Raw genomic sequence first — 26,855 nt, 5'->3', positions numbered from 1 at the left:
GCTGCCTACGCTCTTCCTGAGCTGGCCGGCCAACCGACCACCCGTACGCACATGCTTTTTATGAGCCTGCCGGCCGACCACTTTCTGATGGCAAATGCAGACATGGCTTGCTTACAGGCAGAGTGACAAATTAACTTTTAGTTAATTACCAATCCTTCTATAACTTATGAGCGATTTCTCTATATCTCCTGCAGCTCATATACTGCACGTTTGCTTGAGATGTGCCAAACTACCACTTGTTAAATAAATATGGAAAATCAATCTCCGTAACCTGTGTTGCAACCATGCCAAGGCTAAAATCCAGGAGTTCAACCATAGCACGAGAGGGACTGCATAATTTTCTAGTGTCAGCAGTGTCTTAGACAATAATATAGTGCTTGGAGATACGTATTGGAAAATATTGTTGCAGGATTTATATTTCTATATTTGTCAATTTATAAATCCTTTGCATCTGTAAACACCAGAAGCACTGCTTTTATTGTGTGTGGGAAAATTCGACTTTCCCCTCTACTCGTAAACTGGGTTGCAGGCTTGTATTCATCCTGTGTGATATCTGAGAAGGTATATGTATAAATTAAAGAGCAGTGACATAGAGGTTTTCTTTGGAGGACATAAAGGGAATATAATGTATATTTAGAAATTTAGAAATTTAGAAAATTTGAAATTACTTAAAAATGAGCCTGTAATAGGAGGCAGCTTGATTATATCTTGAAATTATAAATTAAGAGGATTTAAGGGGGTTAACTGAAAGCCGTGTCCCCAGGTGACCCCCCAGATAACTCCTGTAGTTTAGCGGAAACCCATGTGCTTTCTCTAGATGTGTATGTGCATTTCAGCTGCTGAAGTCATTTTGGGCTTTTCACTGCAGAAAATGGTTTAGTTTATTTGCCATAGTATGGGTGCAAATTAATACCGCTCTCTTTCACATCCTGGATTACTCCCTAAAGTGAGAATTCAAGGTGCATTTCAGATTTATGGCTAGAGTAGCAAAACCGAAAGCATTGCTAACCTTTTTCCAGATTATTTTTTTTTTTTTGACATTTGAAATTCACCTTGAATACACTGTGAATGCTCAGTTTAGTAAATAGCCGGTTTAGTTTCATTTTATGTGATAGAGGGCAGATGTATCATTCTAATTTTATCAGATCATAAACGGCCAATTTTAAACACCATAAAGAGAATTTTCAGAACACTCGATGTGGCATTGTAAATACAACATATTGGAAACGTAAGAAAAAGTTGTAACAAAAATTGCAAATGTGTTTTAATATTTTTAAATCTTAAGATGAAACCGAAGTGTAAAGTTATACATTATGCTCAATGCTTTACCGCTTTATGGTGTCCTGTTTTCTGATGCATCTGAGTTAGTGTGAGTTGGCAATATCCCCTCGTTGAAAGCTTGTAGTTAATTTCTAGATGATATTAAAGTTATGATTAAAGCGACAATCCAAGCACCATAACCACTGCTTCAATGGTGGCATCCCTTCTGGATTTGTCATTCCATTTTATACCTAGAAAAGATTCTGTTTGTCAGGATTTTGCTCACACTGTTTTTATCCTTTTTTTTTTTTTCTTTCTTTTTCTTTTTCTTTTAATTCAAGGTCTCGTGCAATATATTTAGAACTCTCCCACCTAGTGACAGCAACGAGTTTGACCCAGAGGAAGATGAACCCACGCTTGAGGCTTCATGGCCACATTTACAGGTAATGGAATTTGTTTACGGTCTAGTATCTATGAATGAATGAATTAACTACGTTATTGTATGTAGTATGCTTCCTGTAGCCATGGCATCGCACTGTATGAATGCCATTATTCATAAAACGATGTCCTTTTAAAGAGACTGGCTACAAGGTGAAAAATAAGAAAGGAAGTTGAGTAATTGCATGTTGTGGAACTTGGTATATGGGTTATGCTTCCTTACCTTAAATCCGTTTTATTCCCAAACACAGAAATGAAATATCCCAATGGGCACGTTAACCATGTCACCCCTTATTCGTTCATTCTTCATATAGGAATGGTTAATTAGGCCAAGCAAACCCCATCATCTACAACCTCTTGGCCCCACGTGGCTGCAGGGTTAGTCCTGCTCTGCACCAATTGCTCCTTTATACACTGTTATTGCATCCTAAACATTTACTTTTAGCTGAACCTGATTACATTGTGTAACAATATGCCATGGTTTTAGTTTGCTATACCTTGGTAAAAGATCACCAAGCCCGGGTGACTAATGCAAACCTCATCACAACACCCTCAAAACTTGGTGAAACATTCGATATGTGGGGGAATCCAGCGAGCTGACGTGCTTGGTAAAATTATTAAATTGTTTGTTTTTCTTTTCTCTTTATGTGGTCATCATGCCCAAATCTCCAAAGTTGTTGGTGTTTTCTAATTGTCTATTTAGCAGACTCTAAGTTAAATGTATGAACATGTAGACAATGTGTGTTGCTGTTTTTATATGCTTTTGCAGCACTATTGGAGGTGCCTTGGTTGCAGTAGCAATGAAAAAGTTAATTTGATTTAGTTCCGTAATACTAAACTTTTTTATTTTTGTGGGATACCCACAGTCTGTTTTGCTCTAGAGATTGAAAAACACTTATAAAATTGCAAAACTGCGTTCTTGCACATTGGTCTGTAGTTTTTCCACAACTATTATTTAAAGGGACACTGTGGGCACCAGAACCACTAGAAGTTAGCGTATTGGTTCTGGTGTTTAGATCATGTCCCTACAGGTAGCGCAGTGTAAACACTGCTGCCTTAGCTCCTCTCTAGTCGCTGTCATTCGGACAGCCGCTAGAGGGACTTCCTGGGTCCAGTCCTGCTAAGACAGGGGTAGCATTAGATTGTAGCGTTGGGAATACAAACTCGTATCATGATGATCTCAGACAATGTTCCTTTAACCATACAACACAAGCCAAAATCGTGCAAAATGTGTTGTCCCCTCGGGGCCAAAATTACCAAATATCTAAACTAGCCTTTTCTCTAGGAATTTGTTTGCGGTGATTTGTGATGTTCTTTCCCCACTCAGTGTTCTTTGCCTTATTGTCAATGATATCATAATGTTATCATTTTTAATATACTTTCAGTTGCTTTGCCTTTTACAAGTGTCCACAGGATAAAGATAGATGTTCTCCCCCATCTGTTTCTTTCAGCTTGTATATGAATTTTTCATACGATTTTTGGAAAGCCAAGAATTTCAACCCAGCATTGCCAAAAAGTACATAGATCAAAAATTTGTATTACAGGTAAGTTCATTCTTCTAAAGTTGTCATCTGTACAAACTGTAAAATTTGTATTCCACAATCACGGTTTTAAAATAAAACACTTAATTTTGTTCTTGACAATAACACTAGTACACGGTGTAGGAATTCAGCTCCACTGAATCGAATTGTCCAGAAATGAATGTTTAATTTATTTTTGCTCCGGCAAACCAAATTTCATTATTGTGGCATTTCAGCTCATCCAAATTTTGTCCATACAAACATTTCAGGAAGAATGATGTGAACGAACCAAAAGCCAGGAAAATGGGCCAGTTTGTGTACTCCCTCTCCCCCTACCCCTACGCTACACCCCCGTTGGTTAATAAATCAAGTGAGAAGTAACCAATAGAGTGGAAAAAGAGATGTAAAATATCTATATTTACACATTACATGTAAATAAAATAAACATTTAGTGGCTGTTCCCTGAAAATGAATTAAAAAAAAAAAAAAATACATTTTCTCATCAATATTTTATTTATTTATATTTTTGCGCACCATGGTTGAAACACACAAATTATTCATGAAATTACACTGGTCATCCATTGTCCTCTTCAGTTCTTTCATGATACATACATATTAGGCATTGGTTACAGAATTTGGACCAGCCGCTGATTGCCCAATAATTCGGACAGTTTGCAATTCATTTGAAACAGAATGCACAGGTCTAATATTACATTACATGTCTAACCTTATTATGTACATGATAACTATGTGCAATTTCCGATTATTTTCTGTATAAAGTCAATTTGTCTGGAAATCTGCAGTCTGTTTCAGTTTGCTTGATGGTTGTTGGTGATTATTATTATTATTGCCATTTATATAGCGCCAACAGATTCCGTAGCGCTTTACAATATTAAGAAGGGGATTTAACTATAAATCGGACAATTACAAGAAAAATTACAGGAACGATAGGTTGAAGAGGACCCTGCTCAAACGAGCTTACAGTCTATAGGAGGTGGGGTATAAAACACAATAGGACAGGAGGTAGCAATCAAATAAGGTGGGAGTGAAGCAGAGCTGGAGGAGAGAGTAGAGTGCTGCCCTTTAGGAGAGAGCAAGAGACAGGTATGTGAGGTAGAGGTTACTCTGGGAGGCCATAAGCTTTCCTAAAGAGATGGTTTTAAGGCAATTCTTAAATGATTGAAGACTAGGGGAGAGTCTGATGGCGGTAGCCTTGGGGGACTCCAACCAAGACAGAACTCATAGTTGTTGTGGTGATGTGACCAACCCAACCATTATATTTTTCAAAAGAACATTATGTCAACAGGTACATCTATGTAATTAAAGTATATGCTTGCATTTCCCAAGGCTATGTGTGTCTTCCATCATCTGCAACACTATTAGAACATTTCCCAGCATTCTTCATGCATCGCGGATTGCTCTAACCTGCTTTGTTTCTCTGGGAACTTATTTACTAAAACTTGGAAACGCTTCCCCCTGTCCTTTTGTGTGTGTGTGTTCATTCTTGAGACTTTTTTGCTTTACTTTGTTAACCTGCACAATTAATCAGTGGGACTGCATTTGGATTTTCTTGGAGACTTGCCCATTGAGAATGATGTTGCGCTATTTTTAATATAGTAATTCTTTAATCAAGTTTTGAAAGGAAATAAATAGTTTGAAGCGACAAACCCATCCTCTACCTTTAGTATATGATGGGATCCTTGTGTCAGACAGTATTTGAAAACAGTCCGTTAGTCTCTATGGTCTGCCCTGCTTCTGTGGAGAGAATGAAGCCAGGAGGACCATAGAGACTAACTTGGTTTTCAAACCCTGTCTCCCCCAAGGTGTATCTTTATGGCGGAAGGATGCTGTCATATAAAGTTTTGCATTTAAAAAAATAAAAATAAAATAATTTCCTTTTAATCTTGATGAACGGATTGTTATATATTAAAAATAGTTTTGAGATGACAGCTGTCCTTTAAGTAAAATCAGCCAGCCCATTGAAGTTCTACCAATTCCCAAATATAATGGCAAACATAGGCAAAGCAGCTTCCTTTCTTCAAAAAGATGGGTTAATTATTCATTTTTAAACCAGGAACTGGCAAAAAGCCTTCAGCCATTCCTGGTTGTCTTAAAACTTTCACGGGGAGATCTGTACGCGTGTGTGCATTTTCTGCATGCTACCAATACGCCCACATGCAAAGCCTGTTCTGTTTAAAATCTATGTAAGACCGCAGTGATTAGTATTTATTTGCACAATCCGCTAGATTCTCTGCCTTTTTTGCTGCCTCCCCTCTCCCCCCTCCCTCCCCCTCAAAACAGAGCAGGGGAAAAATACATGTATCTGGTTCTTTCTGTGTGGATATACACCTAGCAGAGAGGCAATTCTCCATGAAGATGCAATCTGATTAAGCACTCCAAACTCACAGGTCTGCTTTAACTGGTTCCTTGCGTTTGATGTGTCGTGAAATAGCTGTGATATGTCTTCACTCCCCAATTGAATTCCAGTTTGACAGCTTAGTTGTTTGGTTATTGGCAAATCTCTTCCCGCTTCCCTCTTTCCTGCTTGTAAAACTGGTCCTCAGAGGTAAGTAATTATGGTCTAGTAGGTGGTAACGTGAGTGGGTACCACATTTTTCATTGGTTTTAATGCCAGCTGAGCACCTCTCTGCTTATTAGAAAACCCTGTGCAGAGTCCTTCCACAGTCCAAGTTCTCCTTCTTCCCAGTGCTAGTTTTTTTCCCAAGTACTTGCGAGGTGTAAAATAATTGATGGCCTCCCTGAACAATATGGGACAGGTGAAACTCCCCTTCGTTCCTGCTGCTGTATATAGTTTGTAGAAAATGTATTCTAAACGGATTGTGTTGCTAAGAAACCAATAAATTTAGAATAAACGGACTAGCACTCACTCCAGTTGCTAGTTTTACTTAACATAGTGAGCTATAATAAGCATGTACATTATGCAAACGCTTCAGCCAACATCTTATAAATAACCGTCCAGATTTATTTTTAAAACCCCAAGGAGGTGTTCATCGCTGAAACGTTTATTTCCCACAATTACAAAGCGTGCTAACAAGAAAAGTAAACTCTTGTATGCCGTAGGTGAGTTTCAGCAATAATTGTACCAGTATTTCAAACGGCTTTGAGGTGTGACGGACTGACATTTTTTGCTAAATTGCTTTTGTCTTGACTTTCAGCTGTAAAAACAAAAGATCATCTTTTACAAAGTAGTCATTTTATATTTGCAAGTTCTCAGAGTGCAGGTTGCTAGTCTGTGGTTATTAGTAGTGACCGTGTATTAGGATATCCTGACTCCCAAGTTATTAACTATCCCTTCTAGGAAATCCCACTTCCTGGAGCCTCCAACATCCATTCAGCTTGTTTGAGCCTAGTCTTCATCTATAGACATGAACTTTATCGCCATCTAGTGAGCACAACTGACTTGTGCTATATCTGTGAATGTGGTATTCCTTACTGTAGTATTAATAGTAACCGTGCTAATGTACCCTTTGCATAATGACCAGGCTATGTATATCATTATACAGAACTTAATATTTTTTTTAAATGGTTAAGTATTTTATGAGCATTACAATATTAAAACATTTTTTAACCCCTTAAGGACCAAACTTCTGGAATATAAGGGAATCATGACATGTCACACATGCCATGTCTCCTTAAGGGGTTAAAGAAAGTCTGCTAGACTTGGAAAATTAATTAGCATTTTAGCTGCCCAGGTGTGTAAGTGGCTGCGAGTACAATTCCACAGTAGGGTGGCCCCCATTGATTTGTGAAAGGAGCACTATAGAGCAATACAAATTAATAAAGTCAAAATTCTTAGACTCCCTCGGGCTGCTCACCTCTCATTGTCATTGGAAAGGCGCATTAAGTTTCCGAGTAATGTGATTTAAATTGTACTCGGTGCAGAGGAAGCACCTTTTAGTGGCAGTCAGTATGACGGCTACTAGAGGCATGTTTAACCCTCTTCAAGATAAGCTGTGTACTTTATACAAAATATCATGAAGTGTTAAAGTGACACGACCTCTGCACCGATACCAATTCATTAAGCTGGATAGTGGTCTTTTAATAATTTTACCACTCTGTGCAGGACTGTATACTCTACCTTTTGTATTCAGTTAATCCAGGAGGCATGGAGAAACCTGTGTAAGACGCAATCTAAATCCCCTCGCAATGTTTTCAATGTGATTTTAAATATTGATAAGACATTTGAAAACATAGCTGGATTCTCTCTCGTTCTAAAAGGTTGCTCTGCTTATTGTCTCAACATTGTTAGTCAATGATTTATTTTTTTAACAAAGAGACATTTTGAGCAATCTGTCAAACATTCCACATTCTTTAAATATTCATGATTTTTTTAGTCATGTTCTGCCTCTAGTTTACAATGGCTGCTACCTCTGTACACCTCCCTAAGGCAGCACACTCGAATGATCTCTTCTTACTCTTCCACCAATCAAACTTGTCTATAACCGGAGAAAACTTCTTAATTGACTGTTTTATTTAGTTTTTTCCTGTGCCACAGGACAGACTGACTGCAATTTAAAAACATATTTACTACCATGAGCTAGCAAACACCCTTTTCATCATATCATCAGATCATCCTGGAAGTAAAATTACCTTAACACTATCTATCTACCCCATTGGTCCCCCCTTGCTCCCTAAATATAGTAAAATCTTACCTTTATGCCAGTCTACTGGTGATCTCCGCCCATCAGAAGTGATGATCTCCACCAATCACAATGCTTTCCCATAGGAAAGCTTTCGATTAGCCGAGACTGTCAATTCTGATGATCTCAACCTAGGAGGTGTACCGAGGAGGCGGAGCCAAATGCCACCCTGGCCAGTCAGCATCTCTTCATAGAGTTCCATTGAATCAATGCATTTCCATAAGGAAAGTTCAGTGTCTCCATTCAGAGGGTGGAGACACTGAATGGCAGTACTGCAGCATGCAGCACTGCATCAGGAAGCACCTCTAGTAGCCATCTGAGGAGTGGCCAGTGGAGGTATCCCTAGACTTTTCTCTGAAAAGACAGTGTTTACAGCAAACAGTCTTAAGGGAACGATTTTTCTCACCAGAACAAATACAATAAGCTGTAGTTGTTCTGGTGAATATAGTGTCCCTTTAAGGTGTCTTGCATTTTTCTCAGTGCTGCTTCTATCCTCCCAATGTGGCACACTTGATGTTCTACCACATGTTAAAACACTGTTACTGAATATATAATACATTGCTAATCACTTATGGAATGACCCACAAAGTGTCGGGCAGCATCACAAGCCTCCAATAATCCATGGGTCAAACTGACGTCTAGCAAATCTTTTACTTTGATCAGTGATAAATCGTGATTAGACCTTAAAGGGAAAGCATTGCCTCTCCGGATATTGCATTGAATAAAACCATTAAAATCACCTATAACTTCTGTCAAATCTTTTTTATTTATATTTTTTTCTTCTTCTTCTCCCATCTGATGCTTCATTCTGTCTTAATATTTAAATTAACAATTTAGCAAATGCCATCACAATCCAATTCTGTCCAGACACAGCGGTGGCATACAATGGAAATGAAGAGGAGAAATAGATATATTGTTTAATTTCTCCTCTTCTGTGCTGACTGTGAGGTGCAAAGGACAGAGCTTATAACCATGATGGACTGGTAGATAAGATTGAGGCGCCAAGTTACCGAATAAAAGAGGTGTAAATTTCTACTCTTCATGAACACCTATTTAATATAGTGGATACGTAAACCTAATATCGAAAATTCTTGGAAGTGACCATTCCACTTTAAGACACACTTTATTGTAGCTGGGAAGAACTTGTGGGCTTTCTCTGTAGGATCCAGCAGAATTGTGCAGGGCAGTGATATGAATAAATATTTATTATAAATACACACACACACAGTGGCCTCCCAATGCTTTCCTATGTGAAAGCATTGAATTGACTGAGATCATCTAATTTGATCTCCGCCACGGAGTTGAGATGAGGCTGGGCCAGCCGCGGCGCTGTGAAAAAGGAAAGTAAAATACCTTTTGAAAGGTTATAATAGCACTACAGTCTCAGGAATACATGTTTGTATTTTTGATACTATAGTGTTCCGTTAAGTAAAGAAAACAAAGTGTGACTTCTGGTATTTTTTTCTTTCTTTATTTCTGCAGCTTTTTATTTGTCCTTTTTGTTCGTCCTTTGAAGTACTTAACAGAATTTCTTGTTGAATTCCTTTTCCATATGGTGTAAGGCAACACGTGGATTTAGCTTTGTTGTTTTTGGTCTCTGCATTACTGGGTCGGGCCCTGTATTTGCTCTCTCCAGGTTTCTATTCAGGGACCTTGCTAATATGAGGAGTCTCCTGGTTTCATAGCCAAGTCCGTGTCCGGAGGAGGGGACTCTCTGCCATGTTCACTCTGAAATTTAGCCTTTCATTGCATTCATTAGAAGCAGGAGTCAGAAACCTTCTCAACTCTGTGCCAAAAGAGGGTATTTACAATCGTCTGACCATAAACGTATCTGCAAACGCCCTTTTAGTGTTAATATTTGCCATCGAAGGCTGCTATCCTATCCGAATTTGATCACATTTTTGAGTAACTCCTATTGAAGCAGCTCACTGTGTATCGCTGATTGTCACGCTTTGAATTATCTTGAAAACATTGCAGTTTTCTGTCTTGCTCTAGAAACGGGATTTGAGTAATCCTCGTGATCATTGGCAGAACATCTCAATGAACTTTGGCAATATGTTGCACAAGAGAACATTTAATACACGTTGGCGTCTAAATAACATCACAGTATTATTATAATGCACCACCAGAGGCTGTCTAATATTATTTATAATCACATTGCTCCAGATATTCGTTGCATTATACTGTTGCTCCAGATATTCATTCGGTTTATTATGTTGCTCCAGATATTCATTCGGTTTATTATGTTGCTCCAGATATTCATTCGGTTTATTATGTTGCTCCAGATATTCATTCGGTTTATTATGTTGCTCCAGATATTCATTCGGTTTATTATGTTGCTCCAGATATTCATTCGGTTTATTATGTTGCTCCAGATATTCATTCGGTTTATTATGTTGCTCCAGATATTCATTCGGTTTATTATGTTGCTCCAGATATTCATTCGGTTTATTATGTTGCTCCAGATATTCATTCGATTTATTATGTTGCTCCAGATGTTTGTGAGGTGAAGCATTATCAAAATATCCCTCTAGCTGTGGTGTGCTACGTGGTATCTCTCTATTAGATTAGGGGCACCCAAACGCTGCTAAAGTCTTAATACCGAATCCTTTCAAACATTCAGAGTATAAATAAAGAAACTCATTGCAAACTATTGCATTCTGTATTATGGAGTCATATATATATTTTTTTTGTTCTGATTGAAGTAATTTAATTTTTCCCCTTTTCTCCATAGCTTTTAGAGCTATTTGACAGTGAAGACCCCCGTGAAAGAGACTATTTAAAAACAGTCTTGCACAGAATTTATGGAAAGTTTCTTGGACTTAGAGCATTTATTCGAAAACAGATTAACAATATTTTTCTACGGTAAGTGCACGCTGTTTATGATAAATTAAGTAGCAGTAGCCTGTGGTTAAGTTTGAAGGGATTGCGGTTGAACCTTCTAATGAAAGATGGGAATTTATGGCTGGTTTGCTGATGGGCAGTTACCCAGCATTATTACATAAGTGTGCAGTACATGCAGTGGGTGCCCTGCAGGGCATTGATCAGCCAATCAAGCCACCACATGTTCTCCTCCCTGGGGATTAAAACCCACTGACATGCCAGTTTTGTTGAGTTTATCAATAGTCTCTGGGCTGTGGCGTTATGGCTGCTAGTGACTTGACAGGTGGGGATTGGTGGTCTTTGGTCGATATGGCAGCTCAAAGTGGGGACTACTGGCAACGGGGAACATTTTCAGCTCAATAAAGCTTTCAACTGCTTCTGCTGGTTAACTGCCCATGATTCTGCTTTTTCATGAACTTGTTGTAGGAAAAAATAATTGTCCAACTTCTTATGGGGGTGTATTGTTTGGGTTTTATTGGAGTGGAGGGAGTTGTAAACCTTTTGTAAACATTTTGAGCACATTTGTCTGTGTAAGAATCTGATCAGATATTCATAAAGTAAAAGTTATTTTTCTTCATTACATAGTTACATAGTTACATAGCTGAAAAGAGACTTGCGTCCATAAAGTTCAGTCTTCCTCACATTTATTTTTTGCTGTTGATCCAAAAGAAAGCAAAAAAAATAGTTTGAAGCACAATTTTGCAACAATCTAGGAAATAATTCCTTCTTGACCCCAGAATAGCAGTCAGATTTATCCTTGGATCAAGCAGTTATTACCCTACATTGAAAGATTATATCCTTGAATATTCTGTTTTTGCAAGTATGCATCTAGTAGCTGTTTGAACATCTGTATGGACTCTGATAAAACCACTTCTTCAGGCAGAGAATTCCACATCCTTATTGTTCTTACAGTAAAAAAAACTTTCCTTTGCCTTAGACTAAATCTTCTTTCTTCCAGTCTAAACGCATGACCTCGTGTCCTATGTAAAGTTATTGGTAATATTTCCATCCACTGACGCTTTTAGCCAATGAATTAGGTCCTAATGGGAATAAAATTAACATAGCTGATGCAGATAGGGCATTTCTAACTTTGCAATGTCTGTGAATAGCGAATCCTTTTCAGTAGAAGTAATCATTTCTACACAATTTAGTTTTTATTGGTTTGGAAAATCCATGGTGACTGTTGATTTTGATAAGACTTTGTTATAAGATGTTGTGGATCCGTACGCTTCTAATGGCTGCTGCTTTATTTTGTAGGTTTGTTTATGAAACTGAACACTTTAATGGTGTAGCGGAATTGCTGGAAATATTAGGAAGGTAAGAGCAGTACTTATTAACTAGCACAGTGATATAACAATTGCTACTGTCATACACACCCTTATTTCTAAGCTAACTTGAGATCATTTTATTTGCTGCCTCCCAATTAACACGAGAAATTTTGCTTTAAAATAAGCTTATTTTTTTTTCACTCTGACCATGAAATAAGCATTTTTATTAAAACTTTACTCCAGCCACCATGACCACTTCAGTGATTTAAAGTGGTTATGGTGCGAGCAGTCTGGATGTGCAGTGTTTTTGCTTGAAACACTGCACATCTATAGTTACTGTCAATTGTGTGCTGGGGGCACACCTGACTTTGGAAAGCCTGAACTCTGTTCCAGGCTGCCTAATGCCAGTTTTGTGCACACTGCCAACACATGTAAAAACCTCCCCATTTCAGGCCCCTTTCCTCCCACTGTGTGCTCCCTCCACAGCTCCTACAATTCATTTTTTAAAGTAGCAATCCCACCACCTCTCTCACCTTGCCAACTCAGATTGCACGCATGCACTCTGAGCTGGTGGAATGGTCCAATCACAGGCTTTTCATAATTCTTTTAATCGACCACACAACAGCTGGGTTAAGGTAAGTTTAAATCCTTGTTTTATGGTGGGTGGCATAATAGCTATGCCCAATACAACATTTGTAATGAAAAAACGATTTTTATTCCGAGGGTTGGAGTAACGCTTAATGTTCTTTTATTTATTTATTTTTTAATACCCTCACAACAATACTAACCACTGGATCCCTTGTGTTCCCCTTTAACAGTATTATCAATGGTTTTGCGTTACCTCTGAAAGCTGAGCATAAACAGTTTCTCGTCAAAGTGTTGATTCCTCTTCATACTGTCCGCAGCCTATCTCTCTTCCACGCACAGGTATGCATATAGTAAGGTTTGCATTTACTTTTTTTTTGGTTTTATTACTGGGCTATTTTGTGCAGTCCTTTTAAAGGAACACTGTAGCGTTAGGGTTCCTATCTGTATTCCTAACACTACAGTCCTAATATCCCTTGACCCCCACCATGTGTCCAAAAATAAAGATGAATAAAACAAAAAGAAATTGCTTACTTTTTTCCCCCATGTCCTCCATTGTATTCAATAATTCTCTATGGCTGACCGTGACGGCACTGCGCATGCACTTAAGTCATGCTATGAGAGGCTGGAAGTAAGATTCCCGGCTCTCATACCCAGAGAGCTTAGAGACGCGTTTCCGAGCCTCCTATTTAATTTAATAAAGGGTTTTGGGGGGTAGGACAGGGTGGCCAATACTGAAGGCATTAGAACATCTTAGTTACATAGTAAGACTGTTCCTCTAAGCCAGCTTTTTAACTCTGGGCTTGCCATGGGCATCTTACTTTGTTTTAACAGACCATCTTAACGTGTTGCTGACTGCTTGAATGTCTGTCAATAGGAACACAAGCGACTCTTGCTGCCTGTCTACAAGTTTTTACCAAGGTTCCCTGCACAATAACTTAAACCTCTTGTCCTGTTTTACACCTGCGTAATAAGCAAAACATAGGATGTTACAGAGGCATGCTTATTATGCAAAGGTTTAAAATCAGCTTTTAATATTAACTTTGTGTTTTCTTTTTGCTATTTTTTTTTTTCCATGGTTCAAATGCTGAATAGACAAATCTCATCTGTTGTTATAATTGTACGTTTTATTCTTTGTTCTAGTTGGCATATTGCATAGTACAGTTTCTGGAAAAAGATCCTTCACTCACAGAACCAGTAAGTGTTGACAATTTCTCCGGCTGAAATCCTGTGCTGTGTAGGAGGAGACTTTTAACGGTTTGTTGCTCTCGCCTTTTAATAGGTTATTCGAGGGCTGATGAAATTCTGGCCGAAAACGTGCAGTCAGAAAGAGGTAAGCCAAGAGAGCAGCAAACATTTGAAACATGTAGGGCTCTTTAAATAACATAGAAACTGTAATTCATACAGAAAGTGCTTTATTTTCAGAGGAGAATTGGACCGCAGCCAAGGGTGTTGTGGTTAACATGGAGAAATATGAAATTCTAGAACAGATTGTGATGTGGCAGCTAATACTGAATATGCAGAAGACAAACATGTTTATTAATTCTTCTCTGATCGTTCAGTGATTGAAAGAACGTTTCCTGGTCACAGAGTATTGCGTTTGCATTAACAGTATCTGTTCGATACACGTGTATAATAAGTTTGAACAAAGTGATTTAAAGGGGTAGACATACCTCAATAGTATGTTGTGTGAAGCGGGCGCCTTTTGCACCAGCACTTTCATTTGTTTTGTAACTTGTAGTTTGTTTTCAGTTTGAGGAGAACCTCGTGTAGTAAAAACATTTAATAGCCTTTGAACTACTTATTTTAAAAATGCTGTAGGGCTTAATACAGCCTAATGTAACAAGACGTATACCTCGTCTATGATATTCTCAGACGTGGGTGGCCGCAGTGCTGTACATGTCCTGGCATTACAATTGACTCCTAGTGGCATGGTGCAGATACTCGGGAACCCTTTGGCTCCACTCGTCAGGATTGGTGTTGGTGTGTGGCTTCCATTTATAATCCTGGGAAGGCACACTCTCCTCCTCCTCCCATATTGGTGCCTGGTTATTCTAAGGCCCTTAGCTCAGTCACACACCACTTTGCTGCTATTCCTTCTCTCCGGTACCTGCTTACTGGCAACCTCCTGTGTATTTCTGGATTTTGAAAGCAGCACTGTCGTCACAAGACATAATTTGCAAAGACCCCCGATGACGACATTGCCGCTGGTTGAGTGGGGAAAGGGGGCAGGGAAAGGTGAGATTTACTTGCCTGAATCTGTCCTTTTCTGCATCTTCTTCCGGCTGGTCCTCTTCAGCAGCGCCTGGCGCCTATATCACTGCTGTACTCCTGCACATGCGCAAGAGTGCAGCATTAAGTCACTGAGACCATGGGATGCTCCATAGACACAGCTAATATCACTGGTGACGGCTGGGAGATTGACACTTCTAGACTGCGGTAAGCCCGCCCAGTGTCCAGAAGCGTAATTTATATACTGAGACAAAGTAGTGTCCCTTCCATTTATTTAAATGTGCCTAGGGATTGGGGTAGTTCACAGGTAACTCTTTTCTTTGGTTTTTATTGTATGTATTGGGGCTGATGTGTACTATGGTTGTTGCTGCCGCCCAGGAGTACTGGGAGTTTGAGCGCAGGACTTATTTTTGTTTATTTGTATTTGCTCTTGTTTTACACAGCCTTGATACAGTGCTGCTGTCTAGCCCATGCGTTCCCTATAAAGGGTTAATAAGTATATTGGGATTTAGAAAAATGCCCATCTCTGTCTCATTAAAATGTACTTAAAGCTGAAAAAAGCAGCAAGGTGAATTGTTAGTGAAGGACTCGCCGAAGAGGTTCGCCTTGACGTGGCAGGTGAGCTTACACTTAAGTGGCCACTGAAGCGATGCTAAAAACCTGCAGTTATTTAAATGTGCATCAGGATTTTGGATAGTACTGTAATAAATGCAGATGTCCTCAATAATCCGTTTAACCGTTTAACTTGTTGAATATCTGCAAGGATAAGCATAGTTTTTCCACTGCTACCTTTGTGTTAATAACATAATCAGTAATGTATTTCCCTCTGTACCATTTCTATTAGGTCATGTTCCTCGGGGAGCTGGAGGAAATTTTGGATGTGATTGAACCTTCACAGTTTGTAAAAATTCAGGAACCTTTGTTTAAACAGATCTCCAAGTGTGTATCCAGCCCTCACTTTCAGGTCAGTAGTTTTTAATGACTTGTCAGTTAAAATGAGTGCAGTCCCCAAATTACTGTCAAATATTTTTGAAGCATTTTGACAAAAACTGAAGCCCTCCTGGAAACCCATGTCCAAAGTGGAATTTACACGTCTGCATTATCATCTACGGTTCTTACTTGGATGTCAGTCATATATGGAGAGCACTGGGGGGAAGCCTAGCAATCTCCGTCTATGATTGCCATCCAGAATTGGACAATTTTACACTTGATAATGCCTGATGTACCACTTTAAGAATGTGCACACCATAGTGGTGGGCTTAACACACTATGGCAATATGGTGGAACTAATCTCCATATTTATTTGCAGAGACAGTTGCCTTGTAAAATGTAAAAAAGTGTGTGTGTGTGTGTGTGTGTGTGTATATATGTATTTATATATACACACACATTTTATTTTTTTGGACATGTTGAAATGTTACCATTTTATTTTTAGGTGGCAGAGAGAGCTCTATACTACTGGAACAACGAATATATCATGAGTTTAATAGAAGAGAATTCCAGTGTAATCCTTCCCATAATGTTTGCAAGTCTCTATAGGATTTCCAAAGAACACTGGAACCCGTGAGTATACAGTACCCCCTCCCATCATCATCTAGACCACTCCAAGAATTCCACCAATCTGTCGCCTCATTTAAAGGGACACTACAGATTAATGTATGGAAATAGTCAGTCCTTGCAGGCATTTTCATGAACATTTACATTGCTCCCTAGGAACACCTCTAGTGGTAGTCACTCAGACAGCCACTAAAGGTGCTTCCTGGATTGTGCACCGGCATTCAGCGTCTCCACACTCTGCATTAAGGCGCTGAACTTTCCCCATAGAGATGCATTGATTCAATGCATCACTACAAGGAGATGCCGATTGGCACAGTGTGGCGTTTCCCATTTGCCTGAAATCTCTAAACCATTTTAACCTATCCCCAAATATCATTAGTAAAATGGACCTGTTTCACCAATGGCATTATTTGTTGCAAGACTCTACTACATAATACCATGGAAACTGCTCCTCCTCTAATAAGATGTTGATCATTCTGAGATTTATATTGGAAAGATTAAACAAAGTTAAGATAAACAAAAAATATTTTTTGCCTTATCATGGGGATTATTCCATAAAAAGCAAGCCCTGTCAAATGTAGTCCTACATACAATAATACAGTTGATAGAAAAATAAAAAAACAAAAAACAAATCTCAAACGTGATCCCCCACCCCCAACCCCCTATTCAGTCTGTTCTTGTTGTTCACTGCACTGCAATCTTTCTTGGACGTCCACTGCCCCCCAACCCCAAACTATTTCAAATATTTTTCAATTTACTTGTTTTGGATCAACAGCATAAAATGTTTTGTTAAAGACTGAGCTTGAAACTGCATTTGTAGTATTACTAAAAGTGACACTTTCAGTGAAATCTGCTATGTGCACTCTACTTATCGGGGGATGGCGGGTTAGCTTATCTTCACTGTAATCCATGAATACATGCACCAAACACTTGCTGATCTTGCGTCTTCTCCTTCGCAGGGCCATCGTAGCTCTTGTGTACAACGTGTTAAAAGCATTTATGGAGATGAACAGCACCTTATTCGATGAACTGACAGCCACTTACAAGTCAGATCGCCAGCGGTAACTCTATATAGTTGTTTTTTTTTTTTTGTTTTTTTTTTTTTTTTTCTATTCCTTTTAAAACTTTTTTTTTTTTTTTATATATTGCATTATTTTTTTTCTTTGATTATTTTCCCCATTTGTTTAATTTTTATTATCATTTAGCCATGCAGAAACTTCCCATGTCATTTGGCTCTCTATGCTGTGATGTTGAGATCTTGAGCGTTTTGGTCTCAAACCTCGAACCTTTTGAATGCCAGTGGAGTGGACTAAATATCTTGTTTTCCTCTCTGGTACCCAAATACTTTTGCTAAAATGCAGAATGAGTGATTGTACTGAAGAAGCAGATTAAACCAAATTGGTGTTAGAAGGTTCCCTACATCTATATAACTCTGGAGAGTCTGACATAAAAATAAGAAACAATCAAGTGAGATTCGCCAGGGAAAGTACCAGCAGAATGGACACTTGGTTCACATGCTGTGACAGGTGCCATTGTAGAAGGCCTGCGATGCAGTTGGCAGTTTTATTACAAGGTCACACAGCTCCGTTTCTTTGTCACATTTGAGATAATCAATATTTTAAACTTTCTAGAAGTAGTTCAGTGTGGTAGTCCTGTAGCTGTATCAGAGTATAAAGATTGCTGAATCTAGAAAAATAAATCCTACAGTGTTCTGAACACCCGTGGGATGCACACGTTGAAAGTGGCTACAAGAGGTCAGCCTGATCAATGCTAAAGGTACACACTAAGCACCAAAGCAACTTAATGAGCAGTTTTATAGTATAGACCGCAGTCTCACTGCTCTATTCTCTGCCATTTCTTTTCGGTGGTTCTTGGTGGAATAAAGCTCTGAGACTTTATCATCTTGGTTTAGAACCCCAACATTAGATTACAGATCTCTTCTATAGACAGGTTTGTTTATGGTAGCATTAAATGGTTACTTTATTGATTGACAGTGGTCATGGTGCCTGGAGTCCGTATGCATTTCACTGTGAAACACTGCACATATGGAGTTTAACCCTTTAGCTGCGGGAGGTTCAACGTCATTATGGCATCCTTATCCTGCACCGTAGAAGAGCTTTAGGCTCACTAATCTTGATTGCATGCAATCTGAGCAGTCAGCTGATACACTCAGCCATTGAATGACTGACGAACAGCTTTCAGTTTTGATAGCTTCTTCAAAACCAGATGCACATTACTAGCCACTCGGCAGGACCTGAGTGTCTAGTAAGAGGGCAAACTGTTGCAAAAATGTTTTCCCTATTACCAGGAAACTGGGCCAGGGTACTACTGGCATCATTAACAATGCAGCGGGCTCTGATCGTCCTGATGCTTGGAATAACCCTTTAAAATATACAGTTACTTTTTGTAAATAAGTACTTGGTCATACTATTTTTACCTCCATAGCTACAGGGACTTTTGTGCACAGCTTCAGTCTTTGATAGGCCAAGGCAACCTTCAAATAGTTTGGAAACCAAAAAGTTCAAACATTTCAATAAACAGCCATATTCAAAAAGAAGAAAAACCTACCTCCATCCTCTCCCCACTTGGTGGCACTATTGATCCAAAATAAACGCTGTTTTTTAATACTGCAAACTATAGTTCAAGAAAAGTAAACTCTATAGACAATCTGCCTTTTTAGTACACATCACATGCTGTGAAAAGACCACATTGAACGAAGGGGGAAGGGGAGACAAAAAAAACAAACAAAAAAAAAAAACAAGCAATCTGCTGCTCACCATGTTAATATTACTGGGCGCTGAGGAATTAAATATGATCACAAATATCCATATAATCAGATCTAACCTCCTACACAATACATACGATTTCAGATCTAGAGTATCCACACATTTCACATGAAAGCTATAAGTAGCCATGTTATTTCTCAGTATGCGTTCGTTTAATTTCACCCCAGTGCATTTATTTGGTCAACAAAGTAAAGTTTCCTCTGCAAAACCATGACATGTTATTGAAAATGTGAATTTGCTTTGCAAGGATAAATAATAAAAAGTATGATGATATTGCATGGTATTCACTGTAAAGTACTGCTGCATGAATTTCGCCCCATTTCTTTGAAGTGGAGTATTTTCTAATTGAAGTGCTGATTATCCAATTCACCAACGAGCCTTTGTTCACGTCCCGCACTTTCTCAGTAATTTAAAGGGCCTAGTGCCCGTAGGAATGCTCGGATTCAGCTGGAACGGTTTATTGCCTGTTCGGCTATGACCTATCCTCGTTCGGCTATTAAGATATGCATTTTCCTAGTTCTAAAACATTACTGTTCCCTTGTAGCTGCTGTTTTATGAGCTATGTGTATCAGGAGAAAAAAAACAAGTAAACATGTTACCATTCCCTATCCATATATCTATATATCACAGGGCCATTCTGTCACCCGGCATTCTCAGTTCTTCGTTCATATTGAAGGATCCTACTGCCGTGGTTCTGCAGGATATTCCCAAGAGAATCAAAGCAGACCGATTGTAGTTACAATTCCATTTGTGATCGATTTACACTCTTAACGCAGAGACCTTCAATAAAAGTATTGCATTTTGGTAACATTATGACCATACAGTTTTTACAGTGCTTTCACAAAGTATTCAGAACCCCCCCCCCTTTTTTCCTTTTTGTTTTTTTTATTTTTTCCTAATGTAGCTATAGGCTACCAATGGTTTTCCACATTGATCTTTACACTTAGGACGCCATAATAACAAAGCAAAAAACAGTTGTTTTTTTTACATCATTGCAAATATAGTAACTGAAATATCACCTTGACATAATTATTCAGACCCTTAACTCGATGCGTGGTTGAATTGCCTTTAGCAGTGATTGGAGCCTCTGGCTTATTTGGGTATGATGCCACAAGCTTTGTACACCAGGATTTAGGTTGTTTCTGCTATTCGTCTTTTCAGACCATCTCAAGCTCTGTCAGTTTGGACTTTGTGTCTAAGCATCTCTTTTGTAGGCATTATCCTGTTAGAAGGTGGATCTTTTTTGCCCAGTCTGAGGCCCTGAGCACTCTTGACCAGGTTTTCATGAAGGTTATCTCTGTATTGTGCTGTATTCAGCTTTCCCTTAACCTTGACCAGTCTCCCAGTCCCTGCCACTGGAACACACACCCATAGCATGATGCTACCACCACCATTCTTCACCGTTGGAGTGCTGTTGAGCCGTTGATGAGCAGAGTCAGGTTTTCTCTAGTCGTAATTTAGATTGAGACCATACAATTTAGTGTTATTTTTATCAAACTAGTGAATCTTGTTTCTCACTGCTAGAAAGCACCTAAAGGACTTTCAGACGTATGCCAAGCGGGCTTTCATGTGTCTTGGGGGTGCGTCTGCCTGTCCAGTATGCCATGAAGGCCAGATCAGTGGAGTGTTGCCGTGACCTCTAGAGCTCACTTATAATGACCATTGGATTCTTGGTCACCTATCTTATCAAGACACTTCTTATTCAATTGCTCAGTTTAGCTGGGAGGCCAGCTCTAGGAAGAGTTCTGACTGTTCTGATCATCTTCCATTTAAGAATTATGGAGGCCACTGCTCTTTTAGGAACCTCCACTGCAGGCAAATGTGTAAAAAATACATTTTAGTAGCCTTCCCCACATCTGTGCTGCAACACAATCCTGTCTCTGAGCTCTTTAGTCTGTTCCTTTGACCACATGGCTTGGTTCTTGTTTTGATATGAATTTAAAGCTTTTAAAAATCATGTCAAATTAATGAACTAAGTTACAGGTGGACTCCAATCAAAGTGCAGTAATCTCTCAAAAAGGATCCAGAAAAATTGGATGGAGCTAAGCTCAATCCAAGTGTCATGCAAAGGGTCTGAATACTTATCTCAAAAATAACTTTTTGCTTTGTCATTATAAGGTATTGAGTTTAGATTAATGTAAAAAAAATAAAATCAAGGAGTGTGAATACTTTCTGAATGCACTGTATATATTCAAGAAGGCAATACGAATAGCCAGTGGGTACCTATGCTCATATTACAGTAGTACAACACATACTAGGGATTCTAGACCTGATTGTACCTTGTGCAGTAAATCATATAATAAGAGAGTAAGGAATTCGAGTATAATATCTTCTATGAAATCCTGTGTGCCATTTACTTTCAGCTGAATTTCCTCAATGTCCGATATTATAAGATTTCCTGCATTACCACGAAGTGGCCACCAATTTTGTGACTTTAATAAGCTATCCATCTGCAAGGTGTTTTATTTACAATCTCTGTATTTTATTGACCATCTCCTTTCTCAAAACAATTAGTTAATTATATGTAATGTTGTTAGTAGTTACATGTTCTCTGATTGATATAAGAATCATGTTTTCACGTTTCAAAAGCAAATAGCTGTTTAAAGGTCACATGATTAATTCAAAGGCATTAAAAGGTCTTTCGCTCATTTAGAGCACAAAACACACAGACTATTGATTTGTTGAATCTTTGTTTACCCATATATATCCATAAAATATCTGGATGATACAGACTAGCCATTTTATTCTTTAACCGCGCTATGCCAGATTATTTGTGTGTACGTGCTATGTAACATGCGTTTGTAACCCATGATAAATCAAGCATGGGTTAAGTTGAGCTGACACCACATGTGCACTGCCAAACACATTTATAATATTAGACAATAGAGATCTGTTGGCTCATGAGCACATAGGGGAACAATCCATGATTGTATTTGTATGAGACAATTTAGTGTGTCCCAGATCCATAGGAAGATATAGCCACACACTCATTAGTGAAAAATCATCAAAGATTGAAACATAAATTGCTCTCATAAATTCGGAGTTTGAAGTACTTAGGTGACATTCTGACTGCATGATTTGTCCAAAAATCTATAATCCTTCAAATGTTAACACGGTAACTGTGGCCCTACTTATTGCTGTACATGTAACATACAAAGTTGTTGCATTTGACGCAGATGTGAAATGGTTATAAAGAGAGTTAACCCTCAACTTTTTTTTTTTTTTTTTTTTTAATATATATATTTTATTTATTTTTTATTCCATATTATTCTGTGAACTCATGCATTTGTATAGTGAAAACTTATTTAACTTATGTAACTAGAACATGCTTGTTGTGTATTTTCTAGATGTGGTTGTTTGATGGGTTTTGTCTTTTTTTTTTTTTTTTGGTAACAGGGAGTATGTTCCTAACATGAAGATGTCTTGAATAATACTTATAATTAACTGGCGATTTAATTGGAATTCTTAAAAATAGTGGTCACTTTTTGACATTGTGGGTTGAAGCTTTCATTGCACTCTCATACACTCCCTGTAAAATGTCACTCTTATTGGCTGATTGTATTGCTGACCGTATCTGTGCACTCTCCTCTTATGTTAGAATAGAGTGTGCTGGGGAAGAGCCGGCTTCAGTAAGCTCACAAAAACTAAAAACGTTCATTTTAAAATTGCTTTTATTTTGCTAGGAAGCAAGTTTAACAGAAATTAAGGCCACAGTTTTCTTTTAAATGTCCAGTTGAGAGATACGCCTGTACAGTCTAGCTGGAGAGAGGGCAAATGATACCTCCAGCCATAAACGGCTAAACAAAGACCCTTTGTGATGTTAACATACGTTTTACAATTTCTCGACAGTGAGAAGAAAAAAGAAAAGGAGCGTGAAGAACTATGGAAAAAATTAGAGGACCTTGAATTAAAGAGAGGTCTTAGGAGTGATGGAATTATCCCCACTTAACAAAGGAAGCTACTGCATCTTCATCCTGTGGAGTCACATTATGTATTAGGAGATGGATCAACAGTTTCTGTATTGTGCAACTTTACAGTAGATCACATTTGTTTCATTATTACAGCAGCACTGTATATAACTGTCTAAGTAAAGAAAAATATATGGACTTTAATCCAAAGTTTGGACAGTAGACGAACTCAGAACTTTACAAACATATTCATTGTTTTAAACTTTCTGGATCTCTTTGCGGTGTCAAAATTCCCATGGTCAGGCACTTGATATGTATACGTATTCATTCTAGCTTCTCCTCTGTTAAGTCTATTGATCTAGTTAAAAATCGGGGGGGACATCATTTAGGTTTGTGGAGCATCCTCGTAACCTGGATAACTTTTTCATTGTCTTTTTTTTTTTTTTTTTTTTTTTTTCCGCATCTTTTTAAGAGCTGAATGTCTTTGCAGAACTGTTCCCCACAATGGTTTTGTGAAATATTGGTCTAGCTCTGGTGCTTATTTGAAAAAAACATTATTATTATTTTTTTTTCTCAAATATTGGGTATGCATAAGAGAATCCGGCAGAATTTTATGGTGGTGTTTATGCCGCAATGTGCGTTGATAATGAGCTTTGTATAAACACACGGTCAGCGATGCAAAACGCAGTACCTAACCAGTATTAGCTCTATCTGCTACATCATTGCGACATGCGATACAGGACTGTTTTAGGATCTTATATATTAGCCATTATTATCCTACAAAAACTTTTTTTTTGTTTTTTTTCGGACCATTTTGAAGTAAAGAAAAGGGAAAAAAAACAAAAAAACAAAAACACTAAACGGTGCAAACAGGACAGAGGTCTCCGAAAGGTTATGATTGTATTCATAGATGACCTTAAAAAAACAGTTTGAGCTGTTTGGAGTTATTGCCTTATTTTATAGTATGTATTTAAAAATGATGAAATAATAAAAAAAAAAACAAAGTATTCCAGCAAAAAGGGATGTTACCTCTGAAAAATCATATTGCATTTTTTGTGGACTGTAGACTCATGTGCCAGACATTTTTTTTTGCGTTTTTTCTGTGGGAGACTTTCTCTTTAAACTCCCCTTTGCATTCTAAACTGGATGCCCATCTAATTATTGTATTTATCACCAGAAGTGGTTCTACAAATGCTACTGAAACAAACAACAAAATCTGGATATTCCTATTGTCCTGAGTATTAATAAAGTTAAAATGCTTTTATATCAAAGGTGCATTGTGACACAATTTTACCACTTATTGACAATCTGCATTCAAGTGGGGTTTGTGTGGGGGGCGCTGAAATTCGAACTCTAGCAGGAAGATGCGGTAAGAATTGTGTACAAATGTTATATATATTATATATAACTCGATATGTCTGTCTTTATAAGTTGTATTCATCGCTATCAGCTCAGTGATCCTATATGTTCTGTCTAATACATTCAACATTCATATTTTCTTTAACCTTTTTTAACATCGTAATTCTTCAATATTTCTAGATATAGGTTTAACTTGTTTTCATTTAGATATGTGTAACCAAATGCAGAGACTTTTTGTTTTGTCTTTCTCATGATTCGGTTCCTTCGTCCTATGTGCAATGTTTCTGGTTTATAAGCTTATCCCTTGTAATATATTATCCTAAACAATGGTAATTGTGGTCAATTTCTAATGTGTACATAATTCTGTTAAGTTTGAACCAGCTGTAAACATACACACATTGTTGTATGATTTAGTATAAATATGTCTTTGGAAAAAGAAAAAAACAAACAAAGTATAGTTTTTTGCTGCCATATTGGCCTTGGTGAAAAAGTGAATTCATTGTAGTTTCTCATTGCTTTATTTCATTCTGAAAATATGTACCTGGAAGAATTTTAATCAACAGAACAAATTCAATTTGACCTTTTTGGAGGTCTGTTCAAAGGAATGGACCTATGATTTTAGGTCAAATATGTAAATTCATAAACTCATTGGTTGGAAAAAAAAAAAAGCAATATAGGCTGTCTTATTTATAAAGGCGGTTATTAACAGAATAAAGGAAATCTCTGCTTAGGTTAGTTTTAAAAAACTATTTCTTGCATTTTTTTAAGTAAAAAAATCATGGCTTAAAACATTTAGTTTTTCGAAGCCTGTCACTTTATCAGAATTTTAGAAATTAACTGAAAAAGATCTCTGAAAACTTAATGGAAAATAAATCATCCAAATATGTCAAATGTTGCAAACTTAGAGTGGTATTGGGGGGAGGTGGAAGGGGGAGATTTTTTTTTGTTTTTGTTTTTTTTTTAATAAAAAGGTTCATTAAAATGCAAGCAACAAATTTCTTTTATACTGGTGACTTTTCCTTAAGCATTGTTAGACTTTAGTGTGCATGATCCTCTCCACATAACCGCTTTGGCAGTGCTAATTTTACACAGAATATAAAGCTTATTCAAGGGGAAACCATCAACTCCCCAACATTCTCTCCCTGTTGCTATAGAAGTGAGCACCGATCAGGAACAACATTTACGAGACCAAAGATCTCTCTCTGCTTTACCCGGCAGCTCGTCCTAAAGAGGTAACTGTGCGTGCGCGATTGTTCTGACAGACTATATCATCACCGTGAGTGCTGTCGGCAAGACTGTGATCTTACCGGTTTCCTGGTTTGGAATAGAACACCGAGCAGTAGAGGGTCAGTGAAAAGTCAGAACATAATCGAATTTATCCATAAGAAGTTTAATGTTGGATTGGTCTAATCATAAACAACATGAAATAGGCACAAGGTCTGTCATAGGTAAACCCACTGATCTACTGGATCACAGTAATGGTGCAATTAATTGAACATTTAAGCCGCTTATATTTGGAGTGTTTCTTCAAAGTACCTACAACACAGAAATTCACGGAAGAGGCAGGCACTCCAATTAAGGGAGTAACCAAAGGTTTTATTCCACACCAACGATTGGATTGATTTCGGTTCACAAAGTGTTTTTTTTTTCAAGTAGTGGTCTTAACATTTTGGCTCATGGCGTAAATGCAGGGCAGCTTTCAAACATTTAAATACAGTAAGCCAGCGGAATATCTCTCTGATATAAAAAGACCATGTTTTAGCTGATAGAACTGGTTACTAGAGTTCATGGCATTTTGCCCAACATGACCTCAGCAGATGCAGTATGCCAAAGATTTGTCTAACTTAATGCAAGGTGCACATTAAGCATACAACCGCAACTCTAATGTGAAACTTGCTTCAAGTATCACTTGATTTGACACGATTTCTTTAATAGATGTGGCAAGCCGCCATCTGGGATTTATGGTTTACCTTTACAAGTAAAACGTCTTCCTTCCAACTAGCACTCAGCCTTTGGAAAATAACTAAATGAAGTCCCACAACGGACAAGTACTTGACAATTTGAATAAGTTAATTTTTTTTTGACTCTGTACTCAACTATATCATGTTAAAATTAAAACCATGATGTATAAGGTATAGTGCAGGCGGTACATGTTCATTTGGGGTCTTTCCTATTCGCGGTTAGAGGTACAATCGTTTCATATATAGGGCCATAAATAATAAAATAATGGCGGTTTTATTCCCTGGTCACGTGTGTTTCTTTGAATCATTTGATCAGTCTTTGTGATTTCTGGCATGTGAAATATCTCAACATGAGGAGCAACGTTTCAATGCTAATAAAACATCATGCTACTGAAAAAGATTGAATGATCAAAAACCAAGCAAATGTGTCTCAAAAT

The 26,855-nt window shown here is 38.0% G+C and overlaps 1 protein-coding gene across 4 annotated transcripts in view; it reads left to right on the top strand.

Annotated features, from left to right (window-relative positions):
• Nucleotides 1-23,884, top strand: part of PPP2R5E (protein phosphatase 2 regulatory subunit B'epsilon) — a 66,442-nt gene extending 42,558 nt beyond the window's left edge. For 3 of the 4 annotated variants that reach the window (XM_063440163.1, XM_063440162.1, XM_063440164.1), the window contains exons 4-14: nucleotides 1,602-1,703; nucleotides 3,150-3,242; nucleotides 10,614-10,744; nucleotides 12,020-12,079; nucleotides 12,849-12,957; nucleotides 13,759-13,812; nucleotides 13,898-13,948; nucleotides 15,692-15,811; nucleotides 16,283-16,410; nucleotides 17,364-17,465; nucleotides 23,040-23,884. In XM_063440163.1, coding sequence (XP_063296233.1) covers nucleotides 1,602-1,703; nucleotides 3,150-3,242; nucleotides 10,614-10,744; nucleotides 12,020-12,079; nucleotides 12,849-12,957; nucleotides 13,759-13,812; nucleotides 13,898-13,948; nucleotides 15,692-15,811; nucleotides 16,283-16,410; nucleotides 17,364-17,465; nucleotides 23,040-23,139 — 1,050 coding nt within the window. In that variant the 3' untranslated portion in view covers nucleotides 23,140-23,884. The remainder of the gene's footprint in view (nucleotides 1-1,601; nucleotides 1,704-3,149; nucleotides 3,243-10,613; nucleotides 10,745-12,019; nucleotides 12,080-12,848; nucleotides 12,958-13,758; nucleotides 13,813-13,897; nucleotides 13,949-15,691; nucleotides 15,812-16,282; nucleotides 16,411-17,363; nucleotides 17,466-23,039) is intronic. The other variant, XM_063440165.1, reaches the window with a different exon arrangement.
• The last annotated feature ends 2,971 nt before the right edge of the window (nucleotides 23,885-26,855 follow it).

Source organism: Pelobates fuscus, chromosome 13 (assembly GCF_036172605.1).
Source record: "Pelobates fuscus isolate aPelFus1 chromosome 13, aPelFus1.pri, whole genome shotgun sequence".
Lineage (NCBI taxonomy): Eukaryota > Metazoa > Chordata > Amphibia > Anura > Pelobatidae > Pelobates > Pelobates fuscus.
The sequence above is the reverse complement of the archived record's forward strand: the minus strand, read 5'-3'. Positions and strand labels throughout refer to the sequence as shown.